The 21,303-nt window shown below is 43.5% G+C and overlaps 1 protein-coding gene across 6 annotated transcripts in view; it reads left to right on the top strand.

The window, feature by feature from the left end:
- The first annotated feature begins 5,429 nt into the window (after positions 1-5,429).
- Positions 5,430-21,303, top strand: part of LMO7 (LIM domain 7) — a 212,263-nt gene continuing 196,389 nt past the window's right edge. Inside the window, exon 1 of one of the 6 annotated variants that reach the window (XM_061133687.1) lies at positions 5,430-5,511. In XM_061133687.1, coding sequence (XP_060989670.1) covers positions 5,452-5,511 — 60 coding nt within the window. In that variant the 5' untranslated portion in view covers positions 5,430-5,451. The remainder of the gene's footprint in view (positions 5,512-21,303) is intronic. The other 5 variants (XM_061133683.1, XM_061133686.1, XM_061133685.1 and 2 more) reach the window with 5 other exon arrangements.

Genomic DNA, 21,303 nt, shown 5'->3' on the forward strand with positions numbered 1-21,303 from the left:
ACCCTGATGAAGGCAGGAGGAGAAGGGGACGACAAAGTATAAGATGGTTGGACAGCATCATCAACACAATGGACATGAGTTTGTGCAAGCTTCGGGAGATGGTGAAGGACAGGGATGCCTGGTATGCTGCAGTCCATGGGGTCACAAGGAGTCAGATACAACCGAGCAACTGAGCAACAACATACATGCCTCTTGCCAGAAAATTGTAGAAGAGAGATAAGTATGAAATCTCCATTCAGAAATGCCAGCATTAAACTTTGGGTGGAGGTTTTTTTTTTTTTTTTTGGCTGTGCTGAGTGGCCTGCCGGATCTCAGTTCACTGACCAAGGACTGAACCTGGGTCACATCACTGAAAGCTGGCAATCCTAACCACTAGGCAATCCTAACCACTAGGCCATCAGGAAACTCCTATTTTTCAGGTGGTGGGGTTTCTTCCAAATTATTCTGTGTGGAAAAATTACACATAGAATGCAATCACATAAGAAAACAGAAAATCACAAAAGAAAATGCAATCACATAAGAAAACAGACTCATGTGAGTCATTTAAAGATATGATGTGAATCTAAATCTAAATCACATCTAAATCATACCTTTAAATGTGAAGCATCTAAAGGTGTGATTTCAATACATTTAGACAATGAAATTTCTGCACCTGGTTTTATGTCCTTGGATATGTTCTGTTGTCTACTAGTTTACAGTGTATGGGAGCTTGAATAGAATTTGTACCCTACTGTTCTGTGAAAATTGTATAAATCTTGTGTGTTAGTCGTTCAGTCGTGTCGAACTCTTTGCGACCCTGTGGATTGTAGCTCACCAGGCTCCTCTGTCCATGGAATTCGCCAGGTAAGAATACTGGAGTGGGTTGCCATTTCCTTCTGCTGGGGATCCTCCCAACTCAGGGATCGAACCCGGGTCTCTTGCATTGCAGGCAGATTCTTTTAATTATATTGAATTAGTACATAATGCCTTTCAGGTCTCCTATATCCTTTTATTTTTCTGTATATTCATTCTAATAAGTTTTGAGAGTTTGATAATGAAACTCCAACTAAAAATCTTAATTTCTCTACTTAAAAAATTGAAATTTATAGTGGAACTATATGTAATTTTGTTCTGTATTTTCCAAGTCTCCTATAAATGTGTTACTATATTTTCATAATTTAAACAATAAAAAAGAGAAAAAAGAAAAATACAATCACAAATTTGATTACTTTATAGATGACTTCCCCCACTTTGTAATATATATATATATTTCATAAGCATATATTTCTTTTTTATTATTTATTTTATGCTGGAGTATAGCCAATTAACAATATTGTGATAGTTCCAGGTGTGACCTAGTCATACATATCCATGTATCCATTGTAATATATTTTTAAACATCCCTCTGTGTCATGGAGGAGAAGGCAATGGCAACCCACTCCAGTACTCTTGCCTGGAAAATCCCATGGATGGAAGAGCCTGGTAGGCTGTAGTCCATGGGGTCTCGAGGAGTTGGACACGACTGAGCGACTTCACTTTCACTTTTCACTTTCACGCACTGGAGAAGGAAATGGCAACCCACTCCAGTGTTCTCACCTGGAGAATCCCAGGGACGTGGGAGCCTGGTGGGCTGCCATCTACGGGGTCACACAGAGTCAGACACGACTGAAGCGACTTAGCATCTGTGTCATGGGCTAGCTATCCTTTTACATTTTTACTGACTGCACAATATCTCATTCTATGGAAAAAACATAATTTATTCCACCATCCCTATTGTTTAGAGTGCTTTGAGGATCTCATTTCTAACAAATCATGCACAATGCCATCACAGGTTGAGTCCTCCAGAAACAGACAGAAATGCCATTTGAAGCATAAGATAGTTACCCAGGACTGATGCCAGGGAAGTGAAGAGGGAAGCAGCAGAAATGGGTGAGGGAGAAGTTGAACTCTGACACAGGCTGACAGCCTCAATAGACCTCACTTATATAGAAAGGGCTCATCAGAGTTGTCCCGAATTGGGTGGAAATGACTGGACTTTTTATGACTTCAAGTCCCTGGGGCCACTTTCAGTGGGCATGGCCTCAGGTGAGGCTGCACTCTGCAGCCAAGGTGGACTTCTAAAGAGAGACTTGGCTAGTGCCTCTATGTGTCTACTGAGGATGCGCCTTTTAGTCATGTAGCTTCACCCATATCCTTAGGATAAATTCTCAGAAGTAGAATTGCTGCAGTAGAGCAAGCCTGTCTTAAAAACTTTTAATATCTATTGCCAAATTACCTTCCAGAAAGATGGTCACTTTTTCCTATCAACAGTTCACTTCCTCACTAATGTATAAGAACATGACAATTGTAGTCTTTCGTGTTTTTAAATATTGAAAGGTACTCCAAATACTGTTGGAAAAAAAATATTTATGATGTTTTGTCATTATGAATTTTATTTTTAAGTCCTAAGGCAGGTTACCTTTCTCTCTAGAGCTGTATAAACTACTCCAGAAGGATAAAACACTCTGACTGATGACAGAAGGCAAAGAATTGGATTTGGGTCTTCTGAATTGCAAATTTGCAACATTAAAGAGACAGAAATGGCTGGTGCCTGAGCTGACTTGAAACAATTTGCAGTACCCTATAGCTCTTTCCATGTGAGTATATGAGTAAACAAATGAAATTCCCACTTATTAGGAAAAATCCATATTTCACACACTACTGATAGAGATGAATGGGAAATAATAATCATTTATTAAGTGCCCACTCGATGCCAAGCAATGCCCTGGGCTTTTACATACACCATCATAATTTTAATTCTCACAAGAAACATTTGAAGTGGTTATTCTAGTCACATTTTCAGGTGAGCAAATTGAAGCTCAGAGGATTTGGTGACTTGGTAACCTCAGTCATCCAGATTCCCAAGCTTGTGCACTTCTTGCCATCTTGGGCTACTTCCCCCATCACTGAAAGTCAACTGACATAGCAGTAGCTTTAAGTGGCATAATATATAAATATATACATATATATACACACATACATATATATATATACTTATATACATATATATGTATAACTGTAGTAATAGTAATTCTCATGAAGCTTGCAGAATGTCTGTCTTTCTGTTGGTTTGGAAGCCCATAGGATTCACCGTCTAAAATTTTTGTATCACTTATGATACACAGCACATTGCATATAAAAGGTGCTTGCTAAATATTTAATATTGGGTTGATTAAAAGTTTATTTGGGTCTTTCCATAAGATATTATGAAAAAACCCAAATGAACTTTTTGGCTAAGGTCTTAAGTAGCCAGAAAGACATTTCCTTCTAGTTTTTTTTAGTCCTTTCATCCTCATTTTGGGTTTGTCCTGATCATGGTGTTGTCAGGAGGCAAGGAGATGATCCAGCCAATGGTTTTTCACTTTAGCAGGAACTGGTGAATTCTTCTGAACAGACCCACTGATTACAGACAATGCCAGTGAAGAAAAGGTTGGATGAAAATAAACATAACAAATAAACACCATCCTCTAGAAGTCACCCAAATCTGGAAGGATGCTGGTGAAATCTTTATTCAAAAGAGTAAATGAGTTTAATCCCGCCTTTAGGTCTAATGTCTAGGTAACAGGAAATAACGAGGGGAGAGAAATATTGTGAAGACACCCAAAAAAGAGCCATCAGACAAAACTAGAAGGCTGACTGGTTTCCTTAAGGCAATGTCCTTCTAAAACAGGGGGTGGATGGTGGAGTGGGAGAGAAGTAAAAAGCCATTCTAGGCTAAAAAAATAAAGAGGTAACCAAAGGCAATATGTGGTTATTGTTTGGGTTCTGGTCTAAGTCAGCGGTAAAAAGACATTTTGGAATCCATTGGAGGAATTTGAGTCTGGACTGGGTGTAGATTAATACTAAGTGATTATGGTTAGCTTTAGTTAAGTGTGAAAATGATAATATGCAGAAAAGTGTTCTTTAAAGAACTAGATGTCTATTATGCTATCTATGGGTGAAATATAATTCTCTCTTTAAGTAGGAAATATATCTTCAGTAGGAAAGGTGATGAAGTAAATAAGGCAAAAATAGATTTTAGTTATTCATTATGCTAGTCTCTTTGCTCTTTGAGGTCGTTTATCATCATATAGCGTAAACGATTCACCAGGAAGAAAAATAAAAAGGATTGCTTTCCTCCACTGGAGTAAGAACTCATCTTGATCGTCTTCCAACCGTGACACCATCAGTGTTTGGCCGGGATAGGGCTTCAAGAGCTTGAAGTGAGGTTCCAGGGAGCCCAAACAGATAAGCAGGTTCCTTTCCGGAGATCTGATTTGAGTATGAAAAGAATCCACAGAAGCCAGCCTTTGAGCCTCCTACCCTCCAGATCTGCGCACCTACCCAGGGCCCCTGCGGATGATGAGTGACGCATCACCTCACTGCTCCGGGCGTGTTCCCTAACCACGCAGGGTGGCGGATTTGACGCTCAGTGTAGGGGCTGACTTTCTTTTCCCCTCGGACCCTTCGCGGAGGGCTGGAGTGGCAAGTACCTTCCTCCTCGCCCACCTGGAAGCCGAGCGGAGCTGGGAGGGCCCAGGCTGGGGCCAATGGGCCGCACGTGCCTAGGCCAGTACCCTCACCTGCCGCCAGGAGGGCCCGGGCCACGGAAGGGGGCGGAGACCAGGGAGAGGGGCTGTCCGCACCTGGCGGCGGGGCGGGCGCGCGGCGGGCTCGGCCGGAGCGGGAGCAGGTGAGGGCGGCTGGCCGGGCCGAGCTCCACCGCGGGGGACGTCTCTTGGCCGGGAAAGGTGCAATTGTGTGCAGCTATTCCTGGTATGTCAGGCGGGCCGGGCGGCCGCGAGCGGTGGGGGCGCCGCTTCCCGGGGCCCCGGGAGAGGGAAGGCGGCCAGGCGGGCGGAGGCGAGAAGGATGCGGACAGGATGCGGGCGCGGGGGCGCCTCCCCTCCGGGGGGAGGGTGGGGGCCCGCGGTCCGGCGGGCGGCGCGGGAGCGGGAGCGTGGCCCGGGCCACGGCCTCCGGGAGGACGGTGGCATCCCCTAGCCCAGACTGTCCGACCACAAAGGCGGCTGCAGCCGGGAGCCCCGGGGCGCCGTGGGGGTGGGGGAGCGGAGGGGGTACGGAAGCGGCGACTGGGCGGCCGCGGGGTGGGCCGGGGCGGGGCATTCCGGGAGGGCGGCGGCCGCGCTGCGACTTTTGAAGTCGAAACAGCCTTCGGGTCTGGTGCCGCGCGCCTCCTCCGGTCGCCCTCCCCGCCTCCCGCGCTCTGTCCGGTCCCCGCGGCGTTTTCGGGAGTTTGGAGAAAGCCACGTCTTCAAGTTCTTGTGGTTCGAAACTTTGCCGAAGTTACAACAACTTCGCAACAAAGGGAAAGAGACAACGTGCCCCGGAGTCTTGCAGCCGGAGAGAGGCCGGGGCATCGGTCCGGTCGTGCGCCGCACCGCCGCCTTTCTGCGCACCCACCACCTCTCTCTCCCCCTAGTTCTGGAAGGGATGGAGGAGGCGGAGGCCGATTGCGCCCTGGCGTTCGCCGAGGCCCAGCGATGGGTGGAGGTGAGTGCCTTTTCTCCTCTCCTTTCCGCACGAGTTGGCCGCTCCTGCCACTCGACTTTCAGCCGTCTCCCCGGACCTTCGCGGGTGCGGCGCGTCAGGCAGGTTCGCGCCGTAGTTGGGGGACTTTCCGAGTTCCGTGTCTCTTATCACTAACGTCCAGCGAAGCTTAGCGCTGCCCTCCCCACAACTGTTTCCCCGAGTTTCCCCGGAGCGCCTCTGCCACGGCCCGGCGGGCTTTGGGGACCGCGCATCCCTGCGGACCATCCCACGTCCGCGGCAGGACGCCACGGACGTCTCTGCAGGGCGGAGACGGCTCAGGGTCCTCGGGTGCCTTTTTCCGGGGGTGGCTAGAAATGGAAACGCCTGCAATACACCAGCTTGGGCAGTACTGTGTGTCGGGTGGGAGGGCGGATGGGGGACCGTAAGACACCTGTGGCGCTCCTGGAGCGATGCTTTCTCCGGGGTAGCTTCCGGAGCCCAGGATGTGTGTGTTAGGGCGCGTAGCTTTCCTAAGTCGGCATTGATAAGACTAAGATCTCCTGAAATCACTCACTCAAGGGTGGTTATTTACCCAGCTATGCCTCAAGGAGATTTTCCACTCCCGTCTTTGCCTTTAAAAGGAAACGGTCTCCTGGAAGATCCAGGATCAGCGCCTTAGGGTTACTTCTGTCTGTGAAAAGTTAACACCAGGTCTAGCCGTTATCTTTTTGGATGTCAAAGATGACTTTTATAAAGATGCTGAAGAAGTTTTCCGAGCAGATGTGAAATCAGGAACCACTGCTTGTTAGAGAAGTGTTGTCTTTACCAGCTTGGCAGTCATTTAGGGGTTATTGATACCAGGTGCTGGGCTATTCAACGTATTTAAATATTCAAATTAGAATTAAAGAGTTTTCCATGGAGAAAAACAGCATATTCAAGAATCCCAAAGCAAACAGTACCTTAATTCTTCTTAAAGAATTAAATATATGTATGTGGGAAAAAAAGAATAAGCTTTAAATGTTACGGTTTTCACACTAAAGGAAAGTGAATGTATCTTTACCACCTAGCCAGTAGGTGGGGGGCATCTAAGAAATTAGCTTTGCCATTTTTTTGTACTGAAACTTTGAGCTGGTTTGAAGGTGACCTAAAGGTGTGAGGCGAGGGCATGGGGAAGTTGGGAGAAGCATAAACACTGTATTCTGAATTGAAATGAGAGTGGAAAAATTCCAGCAATGTAGTTAAGAGAAGTAACTTTCCCCATTCATAAACCTTGACAAGTCAAGCCTTCCAAAGGTAATTTTCCATTAGCAGTATGTGTACTGCATAATTTTAGAAGCTAAACTTGCCCTTCTGTGCTTGAGTGTTGGGGATGTAGAGAGGGAGAAGAGAAGAAATATGGGATACATTTTTGGCCAGACAGGGCTCCAGGGTGGAGGTTGCACCTGCAAGTTCAGCATTTGCCTAAGGGAATCTGTAATTATTGATGATTTTACATCCTTTCTTTTTTCAGTATACAGATTTCGAGATGGCAACATTCCTGTTTTGGTGATAACTTGCTTGTAATTGGATAAGATTTCTCTGAGAAATTTGTAATAAACTTTGGGGTGATGTGTTGTGATAAAAGGTATCTCATGTACATGGTGAATGTGCTCATCTCCCTAACCCCCATCCCACTCTCCCAAAAGTGTTTGTCAGCAATGATTTGGTAACTTTGTAAAGTGTTTTGTTCCTTATTAGCAGAATCTTTCTAAAGGCTTTGCCTTAGAATTTGAATGTGGTTAACTCTTAGGAAATTAAAATTGACTTCTTTTTCTAGTGCCCCAGGGAGCAAGGCAGTACATTCACTGAAGATATGTGAATAATTTACATATTCACCTATACTTTTGGTGTACTGGGGACTTCCACGTGACAGCTTCGTGTTCGGTGCTGGGTTTATGTTTGTCTTCAGTTAGTGTCCGAATGTATCCCTCTTCTTAGCTTTGTCTTTACAACCAGAGCACATATTTTAAAATATTGCTCTTGCCAAAAGGAGCAGGATGAATGACTGTCTCATTGCCACAACATCTTAACTCTGAGAACCCCTAATTTGAAAATAAAATATTGATTGCAAAGTATATGAAGTATTTTGGAAAGCGAGGAAGATTATAGTGTAAATCTTTCTCCTGCTGACTAATATTCTTGCTCTGTTTTTCCATTTCCGTTACACTTTACATACCCTGAAGCGTAAATGTTTCATTCATATATATGCATGTTTTATGTGTATATACATAATGCACACATATGAACATATGTATTATATTATGTAGATTATGCCATATACATGCATTTATGTATATATACATATAAAACACAAATAAATATATCCTTGATATATTATATGCTATCATATAGCGGACTTCCCTGATGGCTCAGTGGTAAAGAATCTGCTGCCGGTGCGGGAGACACAGGTTTGATCCTCTGGAGGAGGAAGGGGCAACTCACTCCAGTATTCTTGCCTGGGAAATCCCATGGACAGAGGAGCCTGGTGGACTGCAGTCCAAGGAGTTGCAGGAGAGTTAGACATGACTTAGTGACTAAACAGCAACAATACTATAATATACATATTATATGTGTTGTATGTAATATGACCTAATTAGCTACCTTTATTTTCAGCTGCAGCTTTGACTAGCCCAAGGTCAAAAGACTCCAATAATCTTGTAAATTTTTGAAAGATGACCAGAGTCCATGCTGGTATGTCCTTGCCATTTCCTTGCTCCCATCAGCGATTTAAAATAACTAATGTATTACTTCCACAACCAAAATTAAAATCATTTTGTTTTGGGAGGAAGAGGAGAAGGGGTAAGGTGAGGACTAGTGCTTGTTATTCTGCCAGTTGTTGTCATTTCATGAATCTATTTCAAATTGTTTCTTGCTATTTAAAAGTGTATATATACTTCTGCTTAGTTTCATATTTGAAATAAAAACAAATTAGGAACATAACCTTCTAAGATAATTCACCATCATGATATTGGATTATTATCTGGTTGAAAATGCAGTTTGGAATATTAATAATGTAGCGAGCTAGTTTATGATTAAACAGTCGTTGAAAGCCAAATAACCTAATGGTTTGAAGGAAATGGCAAAGGGGAAGCTTGATTCTAGCAAGGTCATGGAGTGGGAGAGGAAGTGGTAGAAAATGCAGCCCAGACCCTCTAATTTTAGTCCTTTTCTGCAGTACCTTTTAATTTTCTGTACCAAATAGTTGCCTCTTTCTGTTTGGGGCGGGGGGAGGGGGGGGAAGCATTAAAAAACCTGTAATAAACAGACAAAATACTGATGAGATTGAAAATGAGCATTATTGCTCACTGCATTGGTTGGTTACCCATTTCCAGTCTGTGACTTTCATGTTTCTATCTAGGTTGAGGTTTAAACACAGTAGTAATTTTTATGACTGGAGCAGAACAGGCTAGTTTAATCCCACACCTTCCTGCTCCCCTGCCAGGCCTGTTATCTCTGGGTTTGATATTTTCAGTATCACTGTCACCCTGTAGAAGGACCAAAGAGATGCCAATTGAGCTCATTGTCCTGCCTGGCACCAGAATATGAATCCTTCCCCAGTTACTTCCAGCGGGTCTGTTTCTCCACCTGCCCATTTCTGCCCTTTAGGGATCGTGTGCTGGTCATCACTTTTGTTTGCATTTAGTGCTAAATTTTTAAAGTATTACACTCTGTGGATCTCCCACTGATAGTTACATAATCCACCTAGGTGATTTCCCTCTTTTTCTCTGTAAGCCATTTCCCTTGTATTGGTGGTTTCCCACCGGTGGCCTGGTGTGAAAGGATTTGCTGAGTGCACTTGAGTCCTCGGTGCATCATAGAGTTGCCTGCAGACGAAACAAAGGTTCTCATGATTTGTACTGTTGCTTTTCAGATGGATGTAAAGTGATGAAAATCTTAACTGAGTTCATAGAAGCATTTCTGGTAATAATATATGGTTTCAGTGGACAGATATTAAACTTGAAAAGACTCTGATGGTAAAAATTTGTTTAAAATTTTAAATGTTAGAAAGCAGTTCTTATTGTAGCTGTTGAAACTGGAATTAGTTTTTCAGAACATAACTTGATTTTGATTTTTGTTTTCTGTGGAGGCATGAAAAGATTTTAAAGTCCACATGTACATTAAGCTGTGAAATGTAGCTTCCACAGCCCCTTACAGTCTGGTCTGTGGCTTTATGTCTTTGTTTTTGCTCATTTTGTCCATTACTATTTACATAACCACCAGATAGCATAGAGATTAAGAGCACAGATTTATACATTTATCCCCAGAACTTATTTATCTTACAACTAGAAGTTTGTACCTTTTGACAACTTTCATCCAATTCAGGATAACTATAATTAACATTGCTATATAGCATATCTGAAAGTTGCTAAGAGTAAATCTTAATGTTTTTGTTACAAGGAAAAGCTTTTCTGTAACTATTTGAAGAGATGGCTGTTGACTAAGCTTACGGTGGTATTCATCTCACAATATATGTCAAATTGTTCAGGGATCCACCTTTCACCTATACAAAGCTGTATGTCAATTAAATCTCAATTGAAAAAAAGAGAAAAAAGGCACCATTTTGAAATTAAATCTTTTAAGTCGTGGCTCAGCTTCTCAAATCCTGTAGGCCTCAGTTTTCTTCTTTGAGCCTCCAGTGGTGATTATGCCAGTTGAATGAGGTGCTGACTGTTTAGAAGTTGTGTGTTAGTTGTTCAGTCATGTCTGACTCTTTGTGACCTCATGGACCATAGCCCCCAGGCTCCTCTCTCCATGGGCTATCCCAGGCGAGAATACTGAAGTGGGTAGCCATTCTCTTCTCCAGGGGATTTTACTGGCCCAGGGATCGAACCTGGGTCTCCTGCATTGTAGGCAGATTCTTTACCATCTGAGCCAATAGGGAAGCCCATTAAAAGTGTTCCCTAATCCTTGCTTGTGTTTCCCCATGCTCAGGGTGCTGTTTTCTCTCCTTCAGACTGTTGTGATTAGAGTACTCATTATTCCTTGTTGACCTAACACCCATTATACCTCTTTAATCTCCCACATTTGGGATCTACGGTTGACCTTTGTGTGAGGCCTTTTCTGGGCTACCAAGCCTCCACCCCACCCAGCTCTTCCTCGTCTCTATTGCTTGTGTAGACCTCTCTTTCTGCACTCTGTGGTATGATTATGTCCATTTTCCCATGTTAGACTAGGTGCTAACTGAAGGCGGGAACAACATTTTATCTTGAAGATTTGGCTCAGTGCCCATAAATGTTTGTTGAGTGAAAGCACAGTCCTAGTGCTGTGGCTTTTTAAATTTTTCTTTCTTTTTTTTACCACTTTGCATGGCATGTGGGATCTTAATTCCCTGACCAGGGATCGAATCTGCGCCCCCTGCCTTGGAAGTGCAGAGTCTTAACTCCTGGACTTCCAGGGAATTCCCCAGGCTGTGGCTTTAACAAAACCCATGGACTGGACTTTACTGACTATGCCAAAGCCTTTGACTGTGTGGGTCACAAGGAGCTGTGGAAAATTCTTGAAGAGATGGGGATACCAGACCACCTTACCTGCCTCCTGAGAAATCTGTATGCAGGTCAGGAAGCAACAGTTAGAACCTTACATGGAACAACGGACTGGTTCCAAATTGGGAAAGGAGTACATCAAGGCTGTATATTGTCACCCTGCTCATTTAACTTAAATGCAGGGCACATCATGAGAAACGCTGGGCTGGAAGAAGCACATGCTGGAATCAAGATTGCCGGGAGAAATATCAATCACCTCAGATATGCAGATGACACCACCCTTATGGCAGAAAGTGAAGAGGAACTTAAGAGCCTCTTGATGAAAGTGAAAGAGGAGAGTGAAGAAGGTGGCTTAAAATTCAACATTCAAAAAACAAAGATTGTGCTTCCGGTCCCATCAGTTCACTGCAAATAGATGGGGAAACAATGGAAACTGTGACAGACTTTCTTTTCTTGGGCTCCAAAATCACAGCAGGTGGTGACTGCAGCCATGAAATTAAAAGATGCTTGCTCCTTGGAAGAAAAGCTATGACCAACCTAGACAGCATATTACTTTGCCAACAAAGGTCTATCTAGTCAAAGCTGTGGTTTTTCCAGTACCCATGTATGGATGTGAGAGTTGGACCATAAAGAAAGCTGCGCGCTGAAGAAGTGATGGTTTTGAACTGTGGTGTTGGAGAAGACTTTTGAGAGTCCCTTGGACTACAAGGATATCAAACCAGTCCATCCTAAAGGAAATCAGTCCTGAATATTCATTGGAAGGACTGATGCTGAAGCTCCAGTATTTTGGCCACATGATGCAAAGAACTGACTCATTGGAAAAGACCCTGATCTTGGGAAATACTGAAGGCAGGAGGAGAAGGGGATGACAGAGGATGAGATAGTTGGATGGCATCACTAATTCAATGGACATGAGTTTGAGTAATCTCCGGGAGTTGGTGATGGGCAGGGAAGCCTGGCTTGCTGCGATCCATGGGGTGGCAAAGAGTCAGACACAACTGAGCATCTGAACTGCGCTGAACTGAAGGACCAGGATTCTTCCCTTCTCCCAGTGTCCGAAGCTGAGCTCTTCGCTCTGGCAGTTGGTTGGGAGCAGTTACGCAATGTGCCTTCCTCTGGGTGCCAGTGTGTGCTTGTCTGTTTACTCAGTATTTCCTTTTCTATCCCAAGCCTGTTCCTGAGTGAGGTCACTCTACTCCTGCCTTCTAGTTGATGGTTTCCCTCATGGGGACTTAGATTCAGTCATTTTGTTATCCAAAAATGCCCTTGATGTGCCTACGAGGTATTTGCTGGGCTGTGCGTGTGTGTGATAGTCACTCAGTCGTGTCCGACTCTTTTCAACCCTGTAAATGTAGCCCGCCAGGCTCCCCTGTCCGTGGACTTCTCCAGGCAAGAATACTGAAGTGGGTTGCCGTGCCCTCCTCCAAAGTCTTCTGCATTGGCTGGCAGTCTCTTTACCACTAGCACCACCCGGGAAGCCCAGAGTTGCAGAATCTACCTTTGGTCAAATGTATAGGCCCATGCCCAGCAACCTAATAATGTTATCAAATATTTTTATAGCTCAGGAAGGTTTCCTTCCAGAAGGACACATCAGTCTTTACTGTTCCACTCTTCTAATTTCTAGCATCATAGATTGCTCAGGGCAGTCATGAGCAGCCAAGAGGTGTCTTGATGTCAATTTGTTTTTTTAATTCATTATGCAGCATTTTGCTGTTTCTTGAACATACACCTTTATTTAGCAAATAAGGAGGAGTCTTAGGGCAGGAGGGGTGGTAAGAGATGAGGGCGTTCACAAAATTCTCTTGGGAAGGAACTGATTCACACAAATAGGAACCAGGGTAGAGATGCTGTTAGCATCGCTTGATTCCAGAAAGTGTAAACACATACGACAAGGTATTTCCTGAGGAACTAGGAGGATTCTATCAGTATCAGTCATCCTGATTCCTTTCAAGGTACCGGTATACTGAAAACTAGAAATGGACCTCTTCTTAAAGTGGGGAAAAATACCAGGAACTTGCACCTTTCATAAAAAAGAGTGCTCTTGAGCCAGCTAGAGAAATGAACTTGCTGAGCCAAAGGCAATGAATGATTTTTTGGTTCTTGATAATGTGGGGGCCCTGGGTTCAATCCCTGGGTCAGGGAGATCCCTTGGAGAAGGGAATGGCAGTCCAATCCAGTATTCTTGCCTGGAAAAATCCCATGGACAGAGGAGCCTGGTGGCCTATAGTCCACAGGGTCGCAAAGAGTCGGACACGACTGAACACGACTAACACTTTCTCTTTCACACATCACCAGGTTACCCCTGAAAGCTTTGTGCTAATTTGCAGCAATGAGCAGGGGTAGGGGGCCCCAACCTCTCATTATTCTGACCAGAATTGAAGTTGTCATTTGCATTTTCCATCTAAGTAAATAGATGAAAGATGTATGTTCTACTTTTTCTCAGATCACTAATGGTATTTAGGTAACCAGTAATGAAAAAGTGGAGGCGTTAGTCACTCGGTCGTGTCTGACTCTTTGCGACCCTATGGACTGTAGCCCACCAGGCTCCTCTGTCCATGGAATTCTCCAGGCAAGAATACTGGAGTGGGTTGCCATTCCCTTCTCCAGGGAATCTTCCTGACCCAGGGATTGGACCCCGGTCTCCTGCATTGCATACAGATTTTTTACCGTCTGAGCTGCTAGGGAAGCCCCATCTAACAGATAACTCATTGGGTTTCTTCCAGTGAGGAAGGGTGAAGCTGAAACGAGGAGGGTTCTGTCTTTTCTAAAGGAGGTCCTAAGAGGCTCATAGGGCCCCTGGCCTCCTGAGGTGAGTCTCAGGCTCATGGGCATGGTAGGGCCATTGAGGAAGTATCTCCTGGTGGTCTTACTTTACTTTTGATTGTTTGGAGATAGACCTGTCAAGTTCTTCATCTCATCTCCAGTTACGAGATGACAAATGGAACAGTTCGTCATTGTGAGGGAGCAGGGCATCTTGATGTTGCTTCAGCCATTTGCAAAGCACAGAAAATCTTAAAGCTTCTCTGAGGCGGAGAGAGGAGAATGTCCGGAGTGTGTGGTAGGGAGTATGCGGTTCATTCAACTCATTGGGGCAGCACTCCAGCGCTTGTTCTCTCTGGATGCCAGGGGTGCTTTGGGTGGTCAAGGCTTTCCCTTGAGACTAATTGGCTCTTTTTATTGCCTCCTTCCTTTTAAAATCTCTTCTCATGTGGCAGCCTGGATGAGAGGGGAATTTAGGGGAGAAAGGATATACGTATATCTGTGACTGAGTCCCTTTGCTGTCCACTTGAAACTGTTACAACATTGTTAATCGGCTTTACTCCAACACAAAATAAAAAGTTAAAAAAAAAATCACTTCTCAACAGCGTGTGAGTTTTAGAAAAGCACGTTTTTTTGAGAATGTCAGTTAAGAAAAACCAAGCAACATCAACACAATTACCTTTTAGTTAGACTGTTTTATTTTAGAGAAAATAGAGTGTAGGTTAACTATTTCATCTGCTCCTGTCTGCAGACTGAATTTCCTGTATCCATGTCCCCATGGCCTCCACTCCTGGACAGAAAGGTCTCAAGTGCTTGTTGAACAAATGAAACTTTGCATCCAATCAAAGGGTTGACTGATTTAATTGATGTCTGGAGATCTCCTTAAACCTGTCAACTGTCAGTAATGTATTTGAGCCAGAGGAAATGATAAATTATGTGTACCTGTGTTTACTCTTGCTGAAGGTAATTGTTGGGTATGTTTCTTTAAAAACACTCTCAATGTACCCAAAGCTCTTAGTAAGGATAATAGCTGTCATCTCTGCACAGCTTTGAAACCGAGTTTGAGCACACTCACTCTGCCACTTACAGATCAGTTGCCACACGGCCCCATAAACAGTTTTTTCAGAAAGTGTAAAATCCTCCCCAATTGGCTTCTCAAAACCTGGTTCTAATTCCTGATTACAGGATGCTCAGTTTGGTGCTTATGTGCATTTAGATGGTGGTGCACAGCTGTAGACATCACATCTGTCTCTAAGTACATGGAGGATTGTCTTAAGGAGAGAGGTTAGGAAAGTTTTTCTCTGGGCTCAGAGGGTCAGGTGGCGCAATGGTGAAGCATCTGCCTGCCAGTGAAGGAGACACAAGAGCCGTGAGTTCAATCCCTGGGTTGGGACGATCCCCTGGAGTAGGAAATCGCAACCCACTCCAGTATTTTTGCCCAGAAAATCCACTGGACAGAGGAGCCTGGCAGGCTACAGTCTATGGGGTCACAAAGAGTCGAACATGAGCACACCCACAGAGGGCAGAACTGGTAATAACTAATTGGGCACAGTGAGACTTTCAGCTCACATATTTTGAAGACCTTCTATAAGTAAAGAGCAGTCCTACACCAAAATGGACTGAATTGAATGGTGGGTTGCCTCCTAGTGAAGGTTTTACAAGAGTAGGTGAGTAACTGACCATTGAAGCCGCCACTATTTTTTTTTTTTTAAATCACGAGAAAGACATGTGGCTAGAGCATTATACTTATATGGTCTTATAATGAAGGACTGTTATTTCCCAAAGGGGTGTGTGTGTGTGTGTGTGTGTGTGTGTGTGTGTGTTAGATGAGGAGAAAGAAGGGTGAAAGGTAAAATAATTTGCTCAAGGAAACACTAGGACTCGTAAACGGTGGTCGGGGATTTGAAACCAGGCAGTCTGACTCTTAATCAGTATACCATCTTGTTCGCAAGGCCACTGGTCAGTAAATTGTGGTGAAAGGTTTAGAAATCAGGAAGGGAATGGGCTGTCAGTCTTCATTCCATCTAAAGCTGTGAGATTAGCCGCTTTCTGTTTCTGACAAGTCCTGCGCACCCAACAGGTCCTGTCTTGTGATGTTAGTGCCTGGAAAACTCGTGATCAAATATTTAAGCTACAGCATTGCTGATAGACACTCTTGACTAATTGCAAACTTTAGATTTGTATGTTCTGGTGTATGTTATTTGTTGTTCAGTCGTGTCCAACTCTTGCAATCCCATAACTATAGCCCACCAGGCTTCCCTGTCCATGGGATTTCCAGACAAGAACACTGGAGTGGGTTGCCATTTCCTTCTCCAAGGGATCTTCCTGGACCAGGGATTGAACCTGTGTCTCTTGTGTTGGCAGGCAGATTCTTTACCCCTGAGCCACCAGGGAAGCTCTCTGGTGCATATAGATGCTTCATAAGCCCTTTAAAGTGTTAAAAACGGAAAGATTTTTATATCATGACATGAAGTTATACTTTAAGCTAGAGTAGGAGATAAATGATATCTAACTGATTTCTTCTCTAAACAATGTACAAAAGTCTCAGTTTTTTCTTTCATAATTCCTGATTTTAAATAGCCCATGGTATAGCAAGAATTGTTCAGACTGTTACTATATAGTGCTTTGAGATATATGTCATGGTTTTTGATGAGCATGTGTGTGTGTGTGATCAGTTGCTTCAGCTGTGTCCGACTGTTTGCGATTCCAGGGACCATAGCCCACCAGGCTCCTCTGTTCATGGGATTCTTCAGGCAAGAATACTGAGCGGGTTGCCGTGCCCTCCTCCAGTGGCTCTTTCTGACCCAGGGATCAAACCTGTGTCTCCTGCGTCTGCTGCATTGCAGGCGGATTCTTGACCCGCTGAGCTACCTGGGAAGCCCTTTGATGACGACACTTTCTAGTTAATGTTTTAGACTTGTAGGGACTGAAGCATAGGTCATGATAAAAGATTCCACATTTTTGACTAGGTTTAAATTTGACTTAGGTGTCTGAGCTGGGAAGGGAATACCCGATTTATTTTGTTATAACACCATTTCATAATATTGAAAGGAAGGGCAGTTGTTACCAACCTTGTAACAAAGTTTGATTCTGGAATCCTTTTTCGTTTTAAAGTCTCTCATTCTACCCGAGGAAGGAGAAAATAAACAAGCATTTTTGCCTTTACTTCTTGAGTGCTGTTTTTTGATCAACTTGGAATTTTACCCTGTTGCCTGTAAAAAAATATCATCCATCTATCAGTAGCATCAGACATAGTTGACCACACCTTGCTTCTTGCAACATTTTCTGCAATTGCCCTCTGGGTTTTTCTCCCATTTTACTTAATATTTCTGGTTTTCCTTTGTAGATTCCTAATTCGTTGAGTAAATATTAGACTGTCCTGGGGTTCATTCATCTTTCCGCGTCATCTCTTCTTTGTCTACAGCCTCTCCCTTGTGGGTGTTATCGGATCCATAGCTTTGTACACCTTCTGTGTGCCGATAGCCTCCACATATATATTCTTGGCCCTGACATTGTCTCTAACACCCACCTCATATATGTATGTGTATATACACAGACACACACACACTTACACTCACGATTTCCAGTTGTAGGTCAAATAGGCACATCATGCTTGGTTCGAAACAAAATTCTCAGTTTCTCTCCCTCCCAGCCACTGCCTTCTCATCCCCCCCATGTTTCCCATTTTAGTCAACGACACCACTGGTCACCCGCTTGCTCAGGTTCCCAACTTCAGAGTCATTGTTGGTGCTCATTTTGATCACACCCCACATCCAGGCTGTCAAGAAATCCAAGTGGCTCATATCCTCAGATACACCCAGAATATGACCACCACTTACTGTATCCATCATTGCCTGCTTTTTCCAAAGTAACAGCCAGGTTCCTCCTGAAAAATGTGAACCAGAGATTTTTTTTTTATTCAGCTCTTCCCTCTCTGCCCTCCATAGTGGATACTGTTATGTTGAGAACAAAATCTGAATTTTTAACCCATGTTCTCCAGGGCCCCACAAGACCTATTTCCTTTTTGCCTATCTCATCTCTGCTCCCACTCTCCATCTTGCTTGCCATTCTCCAGTCATCCTGGCTTTCCTGCTGTTCCTCAGATGTGCAGAGGTTTTTATTATAGAACATTTGCATTGCTGTTCCTTCTGCATGAGTATATTTCCCTCACCTAAATCTCAGTTTAAGTGACATCACCTCCTCCTCATCCCCCTCTCTATACAATAATCACACTTGTGACTCCATACTCTTGTATTTCATAGCACTTGTCATCACTTGCTGTTACATGATATATATTTTTAACTTGACTGTTACTCCTATAAGAATATGAGTATTTTATTTAGTAGGCAGTCAATAAATGGAAAAATAAATGGATGAATGAACAAGTGTCTTAATTATGTGTGATATTTTCTAACTCTGATATAACGGGCTTTCTGGCAGTGCTTCACTCAATAAGACAAGTTGATTTGATTATATTAAGTGTTTTTTTTTGGTTTTGTTTTTCTTTTTTAAATTCAGTTCTGGATTGAGCAAGTTCAAAGCATGTTTTTAAAATGCAAGTTTCAACCATGAGAAATTGAGTTTGCTCAACCAATTGTAAAGATGCCCAAAGGTAAGCAAGTATCATAAGGTAATAAACAGCCTAGAAAATTGGCAGGTGAGCCTCCTCAGCTGAATATCCTGCCCTGGGGACAATGTATCATCACGAAACTATGGGTATTGGTCATGAAAAAGTCTTAGAACTCCCTGACTGGTGTCCTCTCCCTTGGGCATGGACTGTCCACAGGAACTAACTGGAAGACAGACTGAAAATAGCTTTACCTTGTTTGGAAACAAGAGAAAATAATTACAAATTAGAGAATGAGAATACTTCTTTCTGCCCAGTTTTAAACATCGGTCTACTTCATACTTTCCAAGTGCTGCACTTAATACCAGTTTTTTAGAAATCACTCTGCAATGGCACATAAAGCTGGCTTTATGTGCAGGCTTCCAAAGAGCTGCATACAGACATGAGGGCAAAAGGGAAGCTGAAACTTTCTGTTTGTTGGATGCAAACTGACTTTCTCTTAATGTACTTAAAAAAACTATTCCTCCTAGCTGTCATGTGAATTCAGTGATAGTGCTTTATTTTATAAATATGATTTTGGTAATTGTTTCAAGTGGACAGCATGATAATTTGACCTTTGTGTACACTACAAAGTGATCACCTCCACAAGTCTAGTGACCAGCTGTAAATATAATTTTTTTTTTTTCCTGGATGAGAAAAGAATGGCTCAAAGAATTTTAAGTTTCTTTCCCAGCTTTTCTGGGACTGATAGAACAGTGTTTGAAGTTAGATTTTTCTAACAGAAAAACCCAACAGTTTCAGTTGTCTTCCTCTGTTTCTCTCCCTCTTTTGTAGTTGGACCTAATGTTATGGCATGTACATGCTGTTTGTACTGTCCTGTATGTCTGCCTCTGTCTCGTGTTTTTCTTATTTCACAATTAAAAAGCATAAGAAAGTGCTCAGACTTAATATAAGTGTAGTGTGAATTAACACTAAGATGTGAATAGGTACTGTTGAATAGCTTCCTGTGTTGGGATGAGACAGACTTAGAGACAGTGTGTGTGTGCGTGTGCCTGTTTGTATTGAGGAAGCGGGGTACAGGGGCACTGACTTTATGGTACTTCCTGGAGCTCATCCTGGCAGGTAAGAGACAGTTCCAGGGCAGCATGGGGATAAATGCCTGCGTGTGGTATGGCATATCTCCGGGGAAATGGGAGAACAATTTGGAAGCTCTTAGAGAAGGTCCTTGAGTTGGGCCAGAGAAATGATGGGAGGAACATGGTGTCCAGGGGAGTTAAGTTGGGTTGCAGTGACTCTGGAGAAGGCAATGGCACCCCACTCCAGTACTCTTGCTTGGAGAATCCCATGGACGGAGGAGCCTGGAAGGCTACAGTCCATGGGGTCGCGAAGAGTCGGACACAACTTAGCGACTTCACTTTCACTTTTCACTTTCCTGCATTGGAGAAGGAAATGGCAGCCCACTCCAGTATTCTCGCCTGGAGAATCCCAGGGACGGGGGAGCCTGGTGGGCTGCCGTCTATGGGGTCGCACAGAGTCGGACACGACTGAAGCGACTTAGCAGCAGCAGCAACAGGAGTGGCTCTGGCATGGGCAGGGTCCCCTTGGATTGTTCTGTTGGCAGGACAGTGAAGCTTGTAGTCTACTTAGCATGGAAGGTGCTTATTTGAAGGTAGTGAGAATGTCAAGCCCAAACTCTGGATAAAGAATTAACATTTTGTAATATAAATGTCACAGAATTTAATATAAATTCTGTCCCCTGGGTTCCAAATGATGTTGGAACCCAGGGGACAGAATGGGACCAGGAGCAGGGAATGACCATATCACCTAGAAGATCAAGGTGTGTATCCTGGCAGTAAATGTCTTCTGTTCAGAGGAAAGGAAGAGGAAAGAGAGGTTGTGGTCAAAATGCTGGGCAGAAAACCAGGAGTGTGTTGGACATCCTAAGGGAAGTGTTGGTTCCATGAAAGATAGAAAGAAGAGAATTAGCAGCAGGGTTCAGGACTGAAAGAAGTGATCCAGGGAAAAGAAGATGAATTTGGCAAGAGAAGTCTCTCACTTGTTGAAAATAGAGCTTCGGCGTGTTAGTGTAGGAGCCAAATAAAGCTTCAGGAAGCCTTCCTGGAAAGTCTTGGTATGGGGGCAGGCATGCCTGGGAGCAGAGGTAGGAAGAGCTATCCAGGAAATCTATATTCTCTTCATTCGTGTTAACAAAATTGCCCCCTACCCCCAGCTTACATATACCAGAGGTACAAACCGGTCACACTTAGGGGAGTACACTCTAGGACAGCAGGTCTGAAGGCATCATTGTGGTCTCCCCATAAAGTACCAAAGTTGAAGTACACAGCTGTCTTTTAGAAGTCTGTGCCCTTGATGTGCTGGAGATCATCTGGAAGCCATTTTAATCTTCTTCTGAATTTATTTCCTCTTTCCTAAATGGAAAGTATCTCTCTTCTCCCTCCAGTTTTGAGCTGATATTAATTTGGTGAAGATACTTTGTTTATAGTATTTAGAATAAATATATCTTAATAGTTATGATTTAGTGACTCTAAGAAGTGATATTAATCAGAAACAGATGGTAGTAGAAGAAGTAAAGCTTTTTTAAGCTTTTAGAGATGCACATTGTTGCCATGAAGGTGTACATTTGCGGCATGTTGGGTTTGTTCCTTTGTTGCATTAGCATGCTGTAGTGATGAGAGGAGCAGAGTTTGGGCTAATACTGCCCAGGCATACCTCATACGTGCCAGGTCCAGATAAAATGTGTGACCACAGACGGGATGCATAGCATCCCTAGGGCTAAATTCTCACTACTGTAAAATGAGGATTGCAAGGTGGTGTAAGATTTAGGGAAAAAAAAGGAAACGAAGATAAGTAGGTACTTGACAGATGATAAGTATCCTTGTTCTTATTTTCCTGTAACAGCGGTAAAGAATCTGCCTGCCAGTGCAGGAGATACAGGTTTGATCC

This window comes from Dama dama, chromosome 30, assembly GCF_033118175.1.
Source record: "Dama dama isolate Ldn47 chromosome 30, ASM3311817v1, whole genome shotgun sequence".
Taxonomy (NCBI): Eukaryota; Metazoa; Chordata; class Mammalia; order Artiodactyla; family Cervidae; genus Dama; species Dama dama.